The 20,605-nt window shown below is 48.8% G+C and overlaps 1 protein-coding gene and 1 pseudogene across 7 annotated transcripts in view; one reads left to right on the top strand and one right to left on the bottom strand.

Moving 5' to 3' along the window:
* The window catches only part of PALLD (palladin, cytoskeletal associated protein), a 391,482-nt gene that overhangs the window by 4,368 nt on the left and 366,509 nt on the right, over positions 1–20,605 (top strand). For all 7 annotated transcript variants that reach the window (XM_059071515.2, XM_067040076.1, XM_059071514.2 and 4 more), the window contains exon 2: positions 5,824–6,790. In XM_059071515.2, the coding sequence (XP_058927498.1) occupies positions 5,871–6,790 (920 nt within the window). In that variant the 5' untranslated portion in view covers positions 5,824–5,870. The remainder of the gene's footprint in view (positions 1–5,823; positions 6,791–20,605) is intronic.
* On the bottom strand, positions 3,711–4,495 carry LOC131760885 (ubiquitin-conjugating enzyme E2 R1 pseudogene; annotated as a pseudogene).

Genomic DNA, 20,605 nt, shown 5'->3' with positions numbered 1-20,605 from the left:
TCTCGAGACAGGATCAGACTGCACGTCACTGGCCTGGGAAAAGGTAAAAGCTCCAGATTCCAAGTACGGACTCTACCGAAGGCCTATCGCTTTCACATCATCGTAACGTTGATTCGTCCAACCATCGCAAGGCGGATCATCTTTATAGGAAAGCCTGCTGCTCAAAACTTGGAAATCCAGCTTTTGTCGTTTGCAACTGAATTACTCTTCCTCCCAGACTCTGCTGCTTCTCATGAGGTGCCTTGTCTTCCCCAACCTCCTCTCAAGTCGGGAAATTTTTTTACATTTCAACAGCCTATGTTCCTTGCCACTGGGGACGGCGCAGGGGGTGTCCCACAAGTATTTTCTGACCGACAAAATAGAAGGTTGTCCTGGATAGCACAGATCTTGTTTTCAGGTAATTATCCTCCAAAGTCAGCTACTCCAAAAACAAATGTTATTCATAATTTAAAAATTTGTCTATTTTTTCTATTATTTGTATATTCATATACGTATGTGAATCGTATAGATTTATATGTCTGTTACATATTCAGGAGCTCAAAAATAAATGTTTTCCCAAATACCAAGATCATAATGCCAAGACAATTTAAGATGACAAAACTGCTTATGCAGAATGTGTGATATATGAAATATTAAATGTTCAGTGAAAACTTACACGCTCTATATTTCATAGTGGAATATGGGTCCAACAGAATTCAGATAATGTGAACTTAGGGAGAAGTGGAGAACCGTAAAGTTAACAATGAGAAATAATCTATCAACTAAATGGCATAAAATTCCTTGAGAATGGATAAAATATGCACAGGGATGTAACGACGTAGGTGACCACGGGAGCTGACATCTGATAGCAAAATTTCCTTGGGATACGCCAGACGCTGATAGCTCTGCTGAAGGTTCAAGGTGGACGGGCAGCTATAACGCCTCCCAGTATTTGCAGACCCTCCCAGGCCTGTGCTTCACCACGTCTGCTAAAGCCTGAGGGTTTGGCACCATCACCTGCTGGAGGGGTCTGCCTTCAGAGAACCCCCAGGGCACCCGCAGCTGCTCCACTGCACAGTCCCAGAGTCTGAGGCACTGCCGGCCTGAAGTGTCCTCCTGCTGTCACCGTCAGCCCCTCCCACCCACAGTGAGCTGTCCAGAACTGCTACGGTCTACGGACACCGCTGGGAGCCCGCAAGCATCCGTCCATCCCGTCCCATCCCACGTGTACCCTAACAACTCTGAAAGATGATCTGAGGGATAAAAGCACAGTACAGTTTCCCAAAACCAACTAACAAAAAAGATTTGAGACCAAGCCAAGTATAAGAGAATCAGAACCTGACATTTCCTTGGTTTCCTACTTTTGTCTTTTTTCCTGTTAAAATGGCCGCTTCTGAGCGCAGAGCAGCCCACCTTCCTCCCGGCTGTGTCCCCAGCCTGCAGAAGAGGCGCCTAGCGCGTAGCCGGCACTCAACCAATCGACGCTGATGAATGCGACAACAGAGCGCGTAAGCCAGAAACACGGTTTGTATTGGGTTGGCCCAAAAGTTGGTTACAAGAAAAACCTTAATGAACTTTCGGGCCAACCCAGTATTTCTATGACTCAGAATTTAACCCTGAGCCCGCCGGTATTCACGCGTCGAAGAGCGTCAACATTTAGAGAATTCCCCACGTCTAATAGCAGGGATGCCAGAAAACCAATGTCGTTCTGGTTCTGAATTTTTTCATGACAAACGTTCTTTGAGGGTAATGAAAACCATACAAATCACTGTCTACTTTTTGTTTTTTTAACGTGGTGTCAGAACTACCACCATTTTGTACTGGTACAAGGACATGTAATGTGTATTTTATGTGTATTCATTAACAGCTATGAACATGCAGCACTGATTACTTTATCAAGTTCTTCTCAGAAGGCAGAGCCCCGGCGATGAGTGACCATTGAAAAGACAAGTGACAAGGCCGGACAAAGCGCAGAACGGTTCCTCACCGAAGAGAGCCCGTCCCAGGGACGTGCTAGGCGGCCTGGGGCTGAGAGCGAGGGGAGGGGACAGGAGGGGACAAAATGCCTGCAGAGTGTCCTGTGTCTGCCGTGGATGGGTGGCTCCCTCCCTAATTCCCACCCAGGGCTCAAAACTGGTTCAAACACTAGGTGTGGTTTTCTCCTTCACCTGCCACGATCGTGACCCAGACACTGCCCGGCGTCCAGCACGGAAAGGCTGTCAGGCAACACCTGCTTTCCCGGCCTTCACAGGGTTCTTAACTCATCCTTATAGTTCAATAAAATGAATGTTACAACAAAATACCTGCAGAGTGTCATGTTCCAAAGAAGGAGTGAATTGTATTGACTGGAGGATCACAGAAACTACCAACAGGAAGTGAAATTAAGTAGTTTTCAAGGATGAGCTGGAGCTGGAAAAACAGGACAGACGCGGAAAGGCGAAAGAAACCACGTGTGCAAAGCTCAGGGACGTGAAAGAAGACGATGTTCCGAGCGGGGAGTAGATGGCTGGGCGTGGGCGCAGCGCCTGTCAGAGTGATCGCGGGGGACGAGGCCCGAGACTTCACATCTCGCTGACCGTCCAGGGGCGCACAGGTAACCTGCCTGCCCAGTTTGGACCTTATTAACCGGCGGACCACTGGCAAAAAAGCAGCAAAGGAGGGCTTCCCTGGTGGCGCAGTGGTTGAGAGTCTGCCTGCCGATGCAGGAGACAACGGGTTCGTGCCCCGGTCCGGGAGGATCCCACGTGCCGCGGAGCGGCTGGGCCCGTGAGCCGTGGCCGCTGAGCCTGCGCGTCCGGACCCTGTGCTCCGCAGCGGTAGAGGCCACAGTGGTGAGAGGCCCGCGTACGGCAAAAAAAAAAAAAAAGCAGCAAAGGAATGGCACCGCCAAATTCGTAAGTGTGATTTCTCCCACCATCTGATCTCCTATTTTAACAGGAATTATTATGTTCCTCCTTGTCTTCGGGTCATTCTTGACTGTTGCCTAATCCCTCCTCCTGGATTGTAAGATGGTTACAGAAGAGACCATGCCTGGCTCATCTTCGCCCTCCTGGAAGCTTCCCTTGTACACAGTAAGTGGAATTCATGGTCAATTTATCAAAAATTCCAGTAAAGGAAGAGTGACTAAACTGGAAAGGCCATTTCTGCACATGAAGAAGCTGGACCCGCAGGAATCCAAAGAAAACAGAAAATAGTTGCAGCTTACGGGAGTTTTAGGGGAAACAACAACTAAACCAAACTAACAAGGAAGCGATGAAGGAGACGCAGAGGAGAAGAGGAAATTTCCAGGCGATTCGACTCCCTTCAGAAAAGAGGACGGAGGCAGGGGGCAAAGATTTATAGACGTGGGAGCACACTTTTTGCCTCACACTTTCCAATCGTCAACGCTGCTTGCGCAAGTGGACACTGACCTCACCCCCTCTTCACTCCTTTTTACACATTAGTTCTTTTTTAGTGTGTTGCATTTTCTTTTCTTTTTCTCATAAAGTCGCTTTATTTAGATTCCAAACAAACCAAAGTAGAGAAGAGAGATGACCCCGAGTCAACCCGTCCACTCGCGAGGCGGGACCCCGAGTCTCTGGCTGCGGCCCACGCGGGGCCCAGGGCCTCGAGGACGGCGGCCTTCCTGTAGGCGGAGGCGGAGGCGACGTGGGCTGGGGGACCCCGGGCCGCGCGGCGCCCGGAGGTGGTGGTGGCGGCAGACAGGCGGGTGGCTGAGGTAAGATGCCGTGTCAGGGCTCCTCGGTGCCTGAGTCCGGCGAGTCGTCCCAGAAGCGGCGGCCGGCCTCGGCCTCGCCGTCCTCGTGGAAGAGCTCTGCGTCCCCGTGGGCGCCGGGGTCCCGGCCCGCGTGGTGGGCACCTGCACGCCTCCGCGCTCGGCGAACCTGCTTCCGGATGCTGTCCGTGTACTCGCGGCCCCAGTCTTTGCTCTCTCCCGGCTTCCCGTGCGTCACGGACACGCCCCCGTGGGCGGGGAGAGGTGTTGGGTCCGAGGGGGCGGGGACGGCGCTCAGGAGCAGCGTCCCGACGTTCTGGGCGGGGCTCCGCCGCTCTGAGGGGGTCAAGGGCTGGGGTGGGCGGAGGACGGAGATGCACACGTCCCCAGTCCGGTAGGTGTCGGGGTGCCACGTTTGGTCAGGGACTAACAGGCCGGTGGTCGTCGATGGGGCTCTCGAGGCGCCTTGAAGTAGCCGCCCTCGTGGTAGGTGTCGGGGCCTAAGATGGCCACCGTCCCGGTAGACAGGCGGCCCTCGTCTACCGCGCTCAGCGGGGCGCCCTCCACCGGCTCCTGCTGCAGCCCCTTGAGCTCCAGCAGAAGCGCCTCCCGCGAGCTGGGCGCCGGCGACCCGGCCACGGCGGCGGCAGGCGGGGGCCGGGGGCGCGTGGGAGCCACGGGACGTCTGCGGTCCGGAGCCCCCGGGCGCTCCACTAGCTCTGCGCGCTGCCGTTGTGTTGCATTTTCTGTATGGATCTCACCAGCACGGAATTGCCAGAAGCGCTGTGTGGAATAACACATGAAATCTCAGAGCGGTAACGGAAATGTTTGCAGTTGTCTCTCTTTGATTACGACCTTTTAATGTGAAGGTTGAATAACACGGAAATCTCTGAAGCATAATTTTCTGGTGAGTTTGGGCCACGTGGAAACCTCCCCTTTCATCCATGTTATGAGCGCTTTCCCGAGCCCACGTGCGGGTTCTAACGGCAATGTCGGGGTTGCAGATTAAACCCGGACCATATATGCCTTCCTGCTATTGTTTTCTTTTTCACTGTGCAAGTGGTTTCTGAGCTACACCTAATCCGGACAACTGGATCCTGACAGATGGTGCCTCTTTAAAACCAAAATATAAGTTAATAAACAGGTGGTTTAATCTGCCTCCAGCAAACACTCCCTATTTTAAAAAAAAAGAATTTAAAGTTGTTTCACCATTCACAAGTGTGCTCTCTAGCTTCCTCAGTGCGTTTAGTGAGCTTTTAAAATCTATTATGTTATTTTCACTTTGTACTAAATATCCTTAATAGCAGAACTCTGATTTCTGACCCTCGTTTTCTTAGTCGGATCCCTTGCTGGGACCTCAGCTGTGAAACGATAATATGACGGTAGGGAAGCATATGGTGAAGGCGTGGGCCCTGGGGTCGTTGTCTGGGCTGTTGTTCTCACATCCTCTGGCTCAGTTTTCCCCTTTCTAAACTGGGGCCGCCAGTTGTGAGGGTTTTAAGTGAAATAATCTGCAGAGCGCTGTCGGCACAGTGCCTCCTCATGCTGAGGGGTCTGGGGTTATCCTCCCGTTTGTGGGGGGGGTTGCCAGCCCCTGGTCTAGAGCGTACCTGTCCCTCTGCACCTGAAATTCAGTAAGCGATTTCAACTCTGCCTTGACTCAACTAGTGAATGAATGAATGTGAATACACATGTCTGGACACCAGGAAAAGAAAAGGTTTCCAAAATTTCACCAAAAACTAAAAACCAATGAAAATTGGAATCAAGATGCATTTCGTGGTTTAGGGCGACATAAGCAGAGTCAGATTTGCTTAAAATATCAACAAACTCCTGTTCTCATAACATCAGTGAAATTAGAGCTGTAAGCGGGGTGTGGGGGGAGGGAGGGGGGCCCAAGAGGCAGAGGCCCTGGTCCAGTCACAGCGCCCATGGCAGGCGTGGCCCTCCTGAGTTATTTAATGATGCTTAGTGAGATGATGAGTATTCACTCACAGGGCAAATACCAAATTAAAATGATAAACACAAGTATGCTTGACGGTTCTTCCAATTTATAGGGGAAAATGACTTAAAAAGCCTATTTGTCACCCCAATCGCTCCTACTAACTGCAGTTGTGTCTCTTGTCCCTCAGAGCTGGTGTCCAGGCCCCTGCCTTCCTGTCCGCAGCAGACAGAGTGCATGAGCGCCTCTCGACTTATGTCCGACATGTCCTCCCATGACTCCTACGACTCCCTGTCGGACGCGGCGGAAGATGGCGAGCACACAGACTTCCTGCCCGGGCTGTCGGCCTTCCTCAGCCAGGAGGAGATAGACAAGAGTCTGGACCTGGCCCGCAGAGCCATAGCCAACTCAGAGACGGAGGACTGCGACTCGGAAAGGGAGGACTCACAGATTTTCAGCCCCTCTCCTGGGAGCCTCTGGGCGTCGCCTCCCCCTCAGGAGGCCAGGCCGGGTGAGCACGCGACCCCAGGGACGCCCGGCGCCCACAGGCCTGCACCTGTCCCGCCGCTGCCAGCAGAGCGAGCCGAGCGCATCTCCTCGCCTGCGTCCAGGAGGAAGCCCGGCGTCCCGCCCCTGCTGGCCCGGCCCAGCTACATCCGGAGCCTCCGCAGGGCAGGGCAACACGGTGCCAAAGCCCCCGGCGCCAGTGCCAAGCCCAGAGCCGCGCACGGGGGCAGGGCCGGGCCCCAGGGCCCGCTGTGCAACAAGGCGGCCACCCTCATCGAGGAGCTGACGGCCATCTTCAGAGAGACCTCCAAGCCGAGAACCAGGAACCCCAACGGGGAGTCCTCCTCCCCGGACAGCGGGTACCTGTCCCCGAAGAACCAGCTGTCAGCCCCGATGAGCGCCTCGGCCAGCCGGAGCCCCACCGGGGACCAGCAGGAGGTGGAAGCCGGGGCCGAGCCCCTGGAGCCCGGGCATCACCTCGCGGCGGCCCGGGACGTGGTCCAGCCCAGCCGGAGCCCCTCTCCCCCGGCCGCCCGCCACCTGCTGGCCGCTCCCCGGTTCATCCAGAAGCTGCGGAGCCAAGAGGTGGCGGAAGGAAGTCGGGTGTACCTCGAGTGCAGAGTCGCCGGGAACCCACCGCCTCGGGTCAGGTACGGCTCTTTGGTTGTGGAGATGCTATGAGATGATGCGCGTGGACTTTTGGTTTTACTTTAATGTGAAACAGGAGATTTCTGTTACCCAGCAAGGCCTGGCTCCCGGAAGCGCATAGAAGCCAATAATATTATGGCCTCGGCTTTTTTTTTTTTTTTTTTTTTTTTTTTACTCTTTAAGGCTGCGCTGGGTCTTAGTTGCTGCATGCGGACTTCCCTGGTGGTCCAGTGGGTAAACCTCCGCGCTTCCAATGCAGGGGACCCGGTTGGATCCCTGGTGGGGGAACTAGATCCCGCCTGCCTAAACTAAGATGGGTGGCCCTGGCTTTTGTGAAAAGAAAAAGCTTCATTGTGAGGTCGACCAGCAAGGAGACAGGAGGCCCGGCTCAAATACGTCTCCCGACCCAGGGATCAGAGCGGAATTTAAGGGTTGAGGGAATTTCAGGCCTGGAAGCTGCCTTGCTGATCAGTCCAAGAAAGCACCTCGTGCTGTTGGGGTCATCCTGGAGACGCCCGTTCCCGCCTTGCACACACGGGCAGGGCTGTCTCTGTCAAATAGCTTCCGGTTTGCGCAATGAACGTACTTGAGGAGGCAGACGCGCGTGTAAGCTGGGCGGTGTTTTCCCTGCGTCTCCTTTGTGCGTTCCTCGGTCTGGAGGGAAGTAGGGGCGAGCGGCCGGCTAGCTGCTTTCGGCTGATGAGAGGCGTGGCTCTTGATAAGAGGGATGAAATTGTTTTGCACTTACTTGTAAGCATTCCCGGGTCCCGCCTTGAACTCTGACGCCTCGGGCAGTCATCCTGCGAGTGGGGGAGAAGACTTTTTAAATATACAAGATGGGCAACGAGGACAAGTTTGAGGAGTAAAGAGGGTTTAGCCCTAAGATACACAGGACTGCGACTTTGGGAGTCCGTGAAAACATGTTATGTTTAGTGATTGAATTTGGATTCATGTAGGCCTGGTCCAGACCCTTGGGCAGAAAACAGGCTACTGTCGAGATATCATTGTCTTCTCGTCACAGCCAGGGGCGTCTTAGCTGTTCTGTTTCCTTCTGAAAAGTGATTTCAGGTTTCTGGGAGTAGGAGACCCCAGGCTTGCCTCCTTTCAGCTTAACTGGAGGGCGCGTAACCAGAAGGGTGTCGTGGGAGCCGTTCCACGCGGGCTTCACTGGTCCTCCGGCTCTTGCTTTGTCCAGGTTCAAGGAGGACCCAGTCCCGGGGCTCGTGCAATGCGGGGGGGGGCGTCCGTGGGAAACATTAACGGACTAGATGCTGTTTATGTATAGAAGATACGACACCACTGAGAGGCTGTACACATTTTATCAGATCTAACGGTGTTACCACATGAGACCTTAGGGAGGTCTCCCAGAGAACATCGCGTAAGGGCTCAACTGAAGCTTGCTTCTAGGGGCCACTCTGAACCTCAGCAGGGCAGCTGGTAAGACCTCATCCCAAGTCACGTTGGTTTCCTGGCCTGTTTTGGTGACTGTCTCTTTCAAGGGGTGGATTCATCGTTTCAGTCCTCCCCGTAGACTGAGGTCTCCAGGAAGCATGAAATTCCATCGTGTTCCGAGGGCCCCAGACACCTTTGAGTCACCTTGGCTCTGAAAGCCCCTCTGCTGTCACTTTGAATTGAAAGATGTGACCCAGAACGAGAGATCATTTCTTTGAGGAAGGCCTTTGTTGCCTAGGAAGCATTCTCTGTCCTGCGTGGAGAAGCTTTGCCCCATTCTACGCACGGGCGTCACGAACACCAGCAGATATAGCTCCAGTGTTCCCTGATTCCTGGCCTAACAGTGAAGCCTGTTTACCAGTCTTCCCCTGGTTCTGTCCCTCGGGTTTGCACCCCTTTTATCATCAGGGGTGGCCCAGTTTTAGGATTGTTTCCAGTGCAGATCAGGCAATTTTGTATTACCTTTTGGATGGTCGTTTGCATTTATAGACCAACAGCAAACTTGTGCAGCCCTCCCATCATGGGGACCTTGGTGTAGGTGAGTAATAGTTCCTTGTGTCACATGCTCATGTATAAACTCATTATAAGTCCAGCCTCTGTGGTTGTTTGGTCCTGATCACCGTCTAAGTGTCGGGAGTCAGCATGAAACCCCCACGCATATGCTCTCTCGAGATCCATTTCCAGATCTGAGGCTTAAGCAGGGACAGGTCCACACTTGGAATGAGTGCTGAAGCCTTAGGATCTGGGTTTTTGGTTCTGGCTGCCTGTTTTGCTGTCTGATCAGCCTAATTTCGGGTAGTTACATAACGATCAGTCTTTGGGTGGCCCAGGCAATGTCCTATGGCTACTTATTCCAGCATCTATACATATAAATATGTGTGTCTACATATATATATAGATATATATAAAACAGCATCTAATGAGGCTGGTATCTCCTCTGCATGTTGAATTTCTTTCCTCCTGATGTCAGTAGACCACTCTTTCCAGGTGGCTCTGTGTGCATGTAGGACAGAGAAGGCAGACTTGGAATCGGTATAGATAGTCACCTTTTCCTTAGCTCCAAGGCTCAGGGGGCTCTGCGGGCTGTGAGCTCGGCCTTCCGGGCAGACAGACCTGGACGGGGGCTTCTGCTTCCAGGGCTTCCTGATGAGCTACAACTGTGCACCCGGCCTTTCCAAGCCCCGCCTCGTCCGTGAAGATTTCCACTTCCAGATTTTCTAAAGGCCGATCAGTCAGGTTGTATTCAACTATTTGTGTACAATCGGGAGCAGGCTCTCCTGTCGTCCTGGGGAGCAGAGAGGCTGGCTTTAGAGTGGACACCACCTGTAATGTGACATTTGGGGTGTCAAGTGGTGTGGCTTGGTATTTGCCCAGCCTCCCCGAAGTAAGCCTACATCCGCCGTTTCGTTCAAGTAAAGGTGGCCCGTTGCGCGGGGCGTGCACGGTGGCAGGCTGACTCAGGGTACATTTTTCAGCCTCCTGTGAAAGGCCATAGGTCGCAGCCACAGCCCAGAGGCAAACTGCCCACGCTTGACGTACGCGCCCGACTGTTGGACTCGAGAAAAGTAAACTAGTGGCCTTCTGGAGGTACCTAAACATTGAGTCAGCGCTCCAAGACTCACGCCCTGTCTTTCGGACACTAAATGCCTGGGTGACCGAGTACTGAGCTGTGAAAAGCTTCTCCGTGATGGTGTGGAACTCATTATGGCATCTCCGCGTCCAGCTTCATGGCTTATGGTCATTTCCTTTAAGAGCCTCATGTTGTCTCAAAGTTCAAAGTTAGGAATCCAAATACGACAAACCCCAGCAATTCCTAAGAATCCTCAAGAATGCCTTCTGGTAGTAGCTACAGTCACCATAACTAATGCTTCTTTTCCGTCTGGCAATACGTTTCTTTGTCTTTTTGATCCCTCAAATCCTAAATGTTTTAGAGTTGGTTGAAAAATTTGCGCTTTTCCCTTGCAGTATTTTGGTCTTAACGCTTCCTTAGTTCTACGAGCAGTTAGTATACCATCCACATATCGGTGTAAGACTCCCTCATTTAATTGGAGATCCCTTCAATCCGTGGCTAAGGCTTCCCCAAAGATGGCGGGGTCCTGCGTCAGTCCTTGTGGGAGTCCCATCCAGCAGCATCGTTGTTTTACGTCAGACTCTGGATTGTCCCATCAAAGGCAAAGCCCTGGCTCTCAGGACTTAGGGGTGTGCAGTAAAAGGCAACGTTTAACTCCAGAACTGTAAACCAGCAAAAGTCTCCGGATAAAGTTGTAAGTAAAGTACAAAGATTTGGCATCACCAGATGTATATCCTCGACAGTTTGGTTAACAGCCCTCCAATCCTGTATAAAAGTCACTGCTGGTCCCCAGTTTTTGAACCGGCAGGATGGGAGTGTTATATGAGGATGGACAAGGTCAGAATAATTGACGTTTAAGAAAGGTGGTCGTCAGAGGCTTTATGCCTTCTTTCAGATGCCTCTTTCAACGCTTGTTGCTTCACATTTGGAGCCTTGGCCTCCGGACGGAGTTTTACTACTACGAGTTAAGCCGTCTTGCCTCTTCCTGGCCTCCCGTCAGCCCAAACATCCACTCTTACCTTTTGCGGAATTTCCTCAGGGGCTTCTGGGGGAGGCTTGGTCTCCCGATCGTAATGGGGCAGCTTGTGGGGCAGGGGCTTGAGGTGGGAGGGCATTTAGTTTTCCCAAAAAGGGAGCAGGGCATTTGAGCAGGTACAGCTGGGTGTTCCAGATCCATATCAGTGTATCATCTGTAAGCCTCAAAAACCCCCTCAAGGAAGGTGGGTGGGTTCTCCTGGGGTCCTTGCTGGACTTCCTGGATCTTACTCAAGCTCTGTTGTTCGGGGGCTCCTGTTGAAGTCTGGTTATTAAACATTCCTTATGATGATTCAGGCCTGCTCGGTTCCCTTGGGTCTTTCGGGTCCCATCACCCTGGTTGAGCTCCGGCTGTGGCCCGTGCCGCGCGAGTCCTGATTGGGTGATTTGGTTGTGACTCAGGGAAGCTTTCAGCTTCGGGGCAGCCTTCTCTAATACTCTTCTCTATGCTCTTCCACAGTAGGTATTCACGAGGGCCTGCATGTCAGCCCAGTTAGGGTGATGAGTAGCAAAACAGACGTAAAGAGAGTCTCCACTTTCTGAGGACCGTCTCAATAAGACGGCTTATTATTTCTCCAGTTGTATAAATCCAAGGCCGACACAGGGGAACCCCCTGGGTCGGCCCTGGTCATCTAAGCCTGCTGGGACCTGTCTTAATGGAAGTGCCCTGCCTGAGGTAGAGTGTCCCCTGGGCCAAACTGAATACGCTGGTGGGTATGGAGAGGAAAGAGTGTTCCTTTGCGACCATCTGGTACGGGCAGTACAGAGCCAGACCGGCAGCCCCGGGAGGGCTGGTAGGGCCCTTTGCACTGACTACAGGCAGACCTCCTTCATAAGACAGGGAGACCACAGAGGGGCTGGCGGAGAGGCTGGCTGTACTAGGTCAAGATCACGGTCAGGTTTTGGCTCGGCTGCAGCTTTTTCTGAGGCTCTTCCCTGTGAACTACAATTTTCCATCTCTTCTGCGAATTCTGATTCCGACATAAAGACACAAATGACTGTGCAATGGGATTTCATCCCAGTTTTCCTCTCTCTAACAAAACAGATCGAATCATAAGATAGCATCATAGTTCAAAGACCCTTTCTCTGGCCATTTCCCCCTGATTCCAGCTGATACTGGGGGGCCGGGCAGTGTTACAGAGAAAATCATTTTCTTCTTTTCCGTCGGCTCATAGCTAACCATTGACCAGTTTTGAAGACTACATCCCGAAGGACTACAGTCAGGTGTGATATTAATGTTCCTCATGTGAAAGGTTTCTCTCAGCGTGACCAGAGCAAAATGACAGCAGGGAGGTGTTCTGGGTGGAAATGCCTTTAACCCAGGCATGGGGTATGTTCTTCTGGGGCGGACTCCTGTGAAGCCACCGCACCTCATGGGGGAAAAGCCCCGGCGCTTCCATGAGGCAGGGTTTCCAGCCAGAGAGCAATGTTTCCATCTCCTGAGTCGGGGACCTTCGTTAAATCAGGTTTAATAAAGTTTCGCGACGGTCGTCCAAGGGCCTCCCCCTGTTGGCCAATGCTAACAAATGCAACAGATTTAGACCAACCTGGACAGACGAAGAAATCCAAGACTCTGGGACTTTAACCCAGGGTTCAAGACTCTAACCTGAACTACTTTTAAAAAATTCTATTGGAGGACAGTTGATTTACAATGTTGTGTTAGTTTCAAGTATGCAGCAAAGTGACTCAGTTATACATATACATGTATCCATTCTTCATCAGATTCTTTTCCCATACAGGCCATTACAGAATACTGAGTAGAGTTCCCTGTGCTATACAGTAGGTCCTTGTTGATTATCTATTCTACATATAGCAGTGTGTATATGTCAGTCCCAATCTCCTAATTTATCCCTCCCCCACCCACATTTCCCCTTGCGAACCATAAGTTTGTTTTTGAAATCGGTGAGTTTATTTCTGTTTTGTAAATAAGTTCATTTGTATCATTTTTAAAAATTAGATTCCACGTATGAGTGATATCATATGATATTTGTCTTTGAGTTACTTCACTTAGTATAATAATCTCTAGATCTATCCATGTTGCTGGAAATGGTATAATAATCTTAGTATAATATAGTATAATCTCCAGGTTTTAGTATAATACGACTTATAATAATAATAATTAGTATAATAATTATACTTAGTATAATAATCTCTAGGTCTATCCATGTTGCTGGAAATGGGTGTTGCTGCATTATTTTGTTCTTTTTATGGTTGAGTAATATATACAATTCCATTGTATATATGTACCATGTCTTCTTTATCCATTCCTCTGTTGATGGACATTTAGGTTGCTTTCTTGTCTTGGCTATTGTAAATAGAGCTGCAATGAACATTGAGGTGCAAGTATCTTTTCGAATTATGGTTTTCTCTGGATATGTGCCCAGGAATGGGTTTGCTGAGTCATATGGTAGTTCTATTTTTACTTTTTTAAGGAACCTCCAAACTGTTCTCCATAGTGGCTGTATCAATTTACATTCCCATCAGCAGTACAGGAGGGTTTCCTTTTCTCCACACCCTCTCCAGCATTTATTGTTTGTAGACTTTTTTTTTTTTTTTTTTTTTTTTTTGCGGTACGCAGGCCTCTCACTGTTGTGGCCTCTCCCGTTGCGAAGCACAGGCTCCAGACGCGCAGGCTCAGTGGCCACGGCTCACGGGCCCAGCCGCTCCACGGCATGTGGGATCTTCCCGGACCGGGGCACGAACCCGTGTCCCCTGCATCGGCAGGCGGACTCTCAACCACTGCGCCACCAGGGAAGCCCGTTTGTAGACTTTTTGATGATGGCCATTCTAAACGCTGTGAGGTGATACATCATTGTAGTTTTGATTTGCATTTCTCTGATAATTAGTGATGTTGAGCATCTTTTCATGTGCTTTTTGGCCATCTGTGTGTCTTCTTTGGAGAAATATCTATTTAGATCTTCTGCCCATCTTTGGACTGGGTTGTTTTTTTGATATAGAGCTCCGTGAGCTGTGTGTATATTTTGGAGATTAATTCCTTGGTGTTTGCTTCATTTGGAAATATTTTCTCCCATTCTGTGGGTTGTCTTTTCATTTTGCTTATGGTTTCCTTTGCTGTGCAAAAGCTTTTAAGTTTAATTAGGTCCATTTGTTTATTTTTGTTTTTTATTTTCATTACTCTAGGAGGTGGATCAAAAAAGATACTGCTGCCCTTGATGTCTAACCTGAACTTTTGAGGACCTTTTATGTTTCCCCCCAGGGTGAGACTCTAACCCATGATCCTGATGAGGTTTTTAGACAGTTTAGGCACAGGCAGGTTTTAATAAGGTTACTCACCCCAAAGACATCTGATCCAGGAGCCATTTATTTTGTCAAAGGTGAAAGTAGCCTGAGGAGCCTGGAGTCCCATGGTGGGAAAGCAAGAACCTGAAACCCCACCCTCCGGACACAGGCAGTCTAGGTGGCCACTCAGGATCAGTGGTGAAGGCCCACACACCCCAGGGGCTTCAGAGCCACGCACAGTCGGTCACAAGACACGGGTCCCTTCATGGTCACCGAAAATTGTTACCGAGCAAGGGCTGGCTGCTGGACACACACAGGAGCCTATACAGTGGCCCCGGCTTTTGAGGAAAAAAGGTGCGTTATCGTGAGGTCCACCAGCAAGGAGACCAGAGGCGCGGCTCAAATCTGTCTCCCTGGTCCAGGAATCAGGGCAGAATTTAAGGGGTTCAGGGAATTTCAAATCAAACTTGGAAGCTGACTTGCTAATCAGTTGGTGTCAGCTCCTTGTGCCGGGAGCCTGGTTTTCCTCATTGAGGGATGTCTTGATTCATAAAGGGCTCTCATGGCAACATTTCTATTCTTTGAGTTTCACAGACTGAAGATTCTTGGTTCCAGGTCATCCTGGAGACATGGGCTCCCCTCTTACCTATGAGCAGTGCTGTCTCTGTAAAGTAACTCAAGGTTTGATCAATCCACAGCCTATTTAAGGAGGCAAACGAACTCAAGCCCGTCAATGTTTTACCTGCGGATTCATTTCCTGTAGAGTTAGCCCTCTGGAGCCTGAGGTCGTATTTTCAAGTACTTGCAAGGCAAAGGCAACCTGGAAGGGCAAGTAGTAACTGTGCTGGGTGTCCCTGTTGGGTGGGATCTGTCGTCATGGACCAGTGCTGCTGACTAAGAGCCGGGGAAATTAGGATGCGCACCTGATATATTCACGTGCTGTGCATAATTTGAATATGAGTTGCTGGAGATTGTTGAAAAGTGTGGTGGAAGCCGGAAGTTGTCTGGCAGATGAAAAGCACGGGTATGCGCGGCCAGTCGCAAGGGCAGCCCCGGATGTGTCTGGTCTGAGGCATGGGCTCCGCTGGCAGAAGTTCCTATGCTGAGCGCACCACACCTTCACCGTGGCAGAACTTTCCCACAAGACAGAGGTAGATACCAGGCTGGGCGAGGACAGGCCTGTTGTGCACGCCCAGGCTCCGGCCACGAGAGGGTGGACAGCAGACAAACAGCAGGCGGGGAGTGTGCCGTCAGTAGCCACTGTAATTTCTCTACATTCTTCCTCCATAAATGCAGCGCTTGTCCCTTCTGTGCAAAGAGCTTAAGAGGAGCGACCCCGGGTCGGATTCCAGGGTTTCCCCTCAGGGCTTCACCTTTCCCCAAGTGCATCCGTCCACAAGTTATTTTGTGACTCAGTTTATTCACCTGTGAAATGGGAATTAAAACACCCACCGCCCCCATTCTGTTTTTTGACTAAATAAAATAATACGTGAAAAAAATAAAACAGTGCCTTCCACCTCGTAACTGCCACTTTGCTGTTACCTATTATTGTTAGTATTTCTCACTTCTTAATTTCATACGCCAAAATGAAAATAACAGTTCGAGTCAGGATTATTTATACTACAGAAAATAAGCCATTAATGCATTTATCTGGAAAGTTTTGCTTTTATTAATGAAGTGTTTTGCCTAAATTATGTAAATATGAAAAAGTAAATTCAAAATTAAGAAATTTTGGGCAAAGGTAAGGAAGGCATCGTTGACTATGAATTGCAAGGCTGGTAATTTCTTATTAATGTAGCATCTCCACAATCACAAACTTTACCACTCACCGTACATCCACTGACACACACTTTGCTGGAGCTGGTTCCTTGGGCTGACAGATCACTACACACAGACATGAAGTGAATCAGCATTACTGGCTGGAAAGTGATGGAATCAGGGGCAGGGAGTTTTGTTCAAACCAGTTTGTTCAGCTAATCCACCTTGAGTCAGTTTTTACAGTAAGTCTACTATATTTCTTTTAGAAACTGACAGCAGAGGGCAGTAAGAAACTTCCTAGTGCATTCATTTAATTAAATATGTCATCCTAAAAATATATATATATGTGTGTGTGTGTGTCATCCTAAATGCTGCATTTACGTATATTTTACTTAAAGATTTTTTCTTATCGTTTTGCCTGTGATAGAAGTGAAATTGAGTATTTCTTCTGGATTCTGTTTAGATTTTTTTTTTAACCCACTAATCTTGGGAACAAGTAATTCTTCGTTCGAAGTACATTCACGTGTCACTCAAAAGAGTTCCACAGGTTTTCAAACTACATACGGCCCCGCTTAGGTCTACTCTCCAAATAGGCCTGTTCCAAATGTGTTCTGTGAGCACCGCAGCCTTTCAAGAACCACAAAAGGCAAAACCCATTTCCCCTCAGAGGGTTAATCCAGGGGAGCAGATCCTAACTCCTGTGTTAGAGTTCACGTAAGCGTTTCGTAACTTGGGGGCCACCACCTTCATGCTTCTCCCTCTTTCCTTCTTACAGCGGGAGGGGAGGACTAATTTCGTTAGTAGCTACAGGATTATTAACTAGTTTCTCTTGCCATCTGCCAGTCTACCAAGGCCCACGAGCAGTGCTCCTTAGTCATTACACATGGTGCTCTTCTAGAGAAGTTAAGCTTCTGATGAGACTGTGCCGTTGTTTAAAGTGAGCTGGTCGTTTTTGTATCCTGTGAGGGTTTTTTTAGGGGGAAATGTAGAAACGTCCATGAAATTTTTCTTAATATCTGTTCCAGAGACCTTGGTTCCTCTGCCGTGTATTGGTAAATGTACCAAATGCCTAAGAACTCTGAGCTGCTTTTCCACGTGAGACCTAGGAGAGGCTAAAGGGGAAACCTTTAAAGGGAATTGTGTACACGGAAGAAAACCTTTAGTAAAGAGTTGCCTGCACTGGGGCATTTTAGAACCTACCTCCCACCGCGTCGGTCCGGGAGGCTCAGGACCCCAGCAAGACTGGGAAGGCCTGCCGATCGATGGGCCACCTCCCGGGGCCCCGGGAGCAGGTGACAGGACTCGTGGAGAGCAGGGGTGCCGGGGGGCCTGGGACCAGCAGCGGACAGAGGCCGGGTGACCCGAGGAGCTGGCAGGTGAGGAGGTGGCGGAGCCAGGCGTGGGGAGAGGCGCGCGCCCCAGGGAAGCGGGATGGCGGGTACCGGGGTCCAGATACAGGGACGGGGCACCGGGGGCAGATCTGCCCTTCAAGACTCGAGTCACGGACACAAAGACTCAGACGGGGGTGAGTGAGCGACACGTCCCTGAGCAACTCGCGCGGGGTCCAGACGGGGGGGGGCAAGTGGCCGGAGTGACGTGCGGGCCACGAAGTTGCGGGCCCGGAGCTCCTTAATACGCTTGGCCCAAGTAGCAGCCGTCTGGACCGGGGCAGGAGGCGGGCGAAGTAGCCCAGCTGAAGCGGGACTGATGGGAGCACGGTTCAAGGCATTTCCACTTTCCGTCCAGTCACTTCACGCCCCCACCCCCCGACCGCCCAAGTGTAACCTGGCACAAGTACCACTTATAACCGCAACCAGGACTGAAAAAGTCCCGTTTTCCTCTTCACTTTTGCATGATTCCACCAAAACCCCAGCAAAGCAGAGGCGAGCCGATGGAACTGAAGCTTCTGTTCAACCATTAAAGTTACATACAATTTACAACTCAACTTACATGCAAATTACTTGTTAACAGTTTGAACGATTGCATAAAACCAGATCACATCAGATGTTCCCAGTTTCTCTTGCACGGCTTGACAACAGGGCAAAGACATGTTCCCTCGCCTCCCTCACCTCCCCTTCTCTCCACTCTCAACTTTGGGGAGTTGGTGAAAAATTCATGCAGAATTCTAATCCAGAAGTACCTCTGGTATCATAAAAATGAGGCCTCACATTTTCACTTTATACTTTAAAAATGTTTTATCATGGCCACCGTAGATTTTAAACCATTTAAATATAAGGAAACTAAGAAAACTAGGAAATTATTCGCCTAGTAACAGAAAAAGAATTCATTGGTCTTAGAGCCCGGAACAGAATGCAGTTCCTCAATTCCTGACCACACCCTGTGATGACTCCTGAGATGACAGGGCAGACTCCAGAAATGCAGGCAAGTGGAAACAACACCTTGAAAGTTTTCTGCTTTGGACTTCAGACTGCAAATTATCTTTTAAAAAAATGGAATTTCTACAGTATTTTTCGATATTTAAAAAACATAACGGTTCCTGGTTATTCTTGTTTTGCATTCACTTACTACTGCTAAATAAGTCAGTCAACGTAAACCAAAAAATGTTTAAAGATGGGGGGAAACTGATATTCTCTATCAAATAGTTACAAACAAAGCAGATTATTCCCAGTTTACGAGCAGTAGTGCAAACCGTCCTCACATTCAAATTATATTGTAAGTTAAGTGTGTGCAAACTCGTAAGAAAAAAGACCACTTTTATTTATTTATTTTTTTTACACTATTTTTTTTAACCTCTCTATTGGAGTATAATTGCTTTACAATGGTGTATCAATTGCTGCTGTATAGCACAGTGAATCAGCTATACATATACATATAATCCCCATATCTCCTCCCTCTTGTGTCTCCCTCCCACCCTCCCTATCCCACCCCTCTAGGTGGTCACAGAGCACCGAGCTGATCTCCCTGTGCTATGCGGCTGCTTCCCACTAGCTATCTATTTTACATTTGGTAGTGTGTATATGTCAGTGCCACTCTCTCACTTCGTCCCAGCTTACCCTTCCCCCTCCCCGTGTCCTCAAGTCCATTCTCTACGTCTGCTTCTTTATTCCTGTCCTGCCCCTAGGTTCTTCAGAGCCTTTTTTTTTTTCTTCTTAGATTCCATATATATGTTTTAGCATACAGTATTGTTTTTCTCTTTCTGAGTTACTTCACTCTGTATGACAGCCTCTAGGTCCCTCCACCTCACTACAAATAACTCAATTTCATTTTTTATGGCTGAGTAATATTCCATTGTATGTATGTGCCACATCTTCTTTATCCATTCCTCTGTCAATGGATGTTTAGGTTGCTTCCATGTCCTGGCTCTTATAAATAGAGCTGCAATGAACATTGTGGTACATAACTTCTTTTGAATTATGGTTTTCTCAGGGTATATGCCCAGTACTGGGATAGCTGGGTTGAATGGTAGTTTTATTATTAGTTTTTTAAGGAACCTCCGTACTGTTCTCCATAGTGGCTGTATCAATTTACGTTCCCACCAACAGTGCAGGAGGGTTCCCTTTTCTCCACACCCTCTCCAGCATTTATTGTTTCTAGATTTTTTGATGATGGCCATTCTGAGCTATGTGAGGTGTTACCTCATTGTAGTTTTGATTTGCATTTCCCTAATAATTAGTGATGTTGAGCATCCTTTCATGTGTTTGTTGGCAATGTGTATATCTTCTTTGGAGAAATGTCTGTTCAGGTCTTCTGCCCATTTTTGGATTGGGTTGTTTGTTGTTTTGATATTGAGCTGCATGAGCTTCCTTTATATTTTGGAGATTAATCCTTTGTCAGTTGCTTCCTTTGCAAATATTTTCTCCCATTCTAAGGGTTGTCTTTTCACCTTGTTTATGGTTTCCTTTGCTTTGCAAAAGCTTTTGAGTTTCATTAGGTCCCATTTGTTTATTTTTGTTTTTATTTCCATTTCTCTAGGAGATGGTCAAAAAGGATCTTGCTGTGATTTATGTCATAGAGTGTTCTGCCTATGTTTTCCTCTAAGAGTTTGATAGTGTCTGGCCTTACACTTAGGTCTTTAATCCATTTTGAGTTTATTTTTGTGTATGGTGTTAGGGAGTGTTCTAATTTCAGTCTTTTACATGTAGCTGTGCAGTTTTCCCAGCACCACTTATTGAAGAGACTGTCTTTTCTCCATTGTATTTGCTTGCCTCCTTTATCAAAAATAAGGTGACCATATGTGTGTGGGTTCATCTCTGGGCTCTCTATCCTGTTCCATCGATCTATATTTCTGTTTTTGTGCCAGTACCATACTGTCTTGATTACTGTAGCTTTGTAGTAGTGTCTGAAGTCCAGGAGCCTGATTCCTCCAGCTCTGTTTTTCTTTCTCAAGATCGCTTTGGCTATTTGGGGTGTTTTGTGTTTCCATACAAATTGTGAAATTTTTTGTTCTAGTCCTGTGAAAAATGCCATTGGTAGTTTGATAGGGATTGCATTGAATCTGTAGATTGCTTTGGGTAGTAGAGTCATTTTCACAATGTTGATTCTTCCAATCCAAGAACATGGTATATCTCTCCATCTATTTGTATCATCTTTAATTTATTTCATCAGTGTCTTATAGTTTTCTGCATACAGGTCTTTTGTCTCCTTAGGTAGGTTTATTCCTAGGTATTTTATTCTTTTTGTTGCAAGGATAAATGGGAGTATGTCCTTAATTTCTCTTTCAGATTTTTTCATCATTAGTATATAGGAATGCAAGAGATTTCTGTGCATTAATTTTGTATCCTGCTACCTTACCAAATTCATT

This window comes from Kogia breviceps, chromosome 8, assembly GCF_026419965.1.
Source record: "Kogia breviceps isolate mKogBre1 chromosome 8, mKogBre1 haplotype 1, whole genome shotgun sequence".
NCBI classification, from domain to species: Eukaryota; Metazoa; Chordata; class Mammalia; order Artiodactyla; family Physeteridae; genus Kogia; species Kogia breviceps.
Note: the sequence above shows the minus strand (reverse complement) of the source record. Positions and strands in the feature narration are given on the sequence as shown.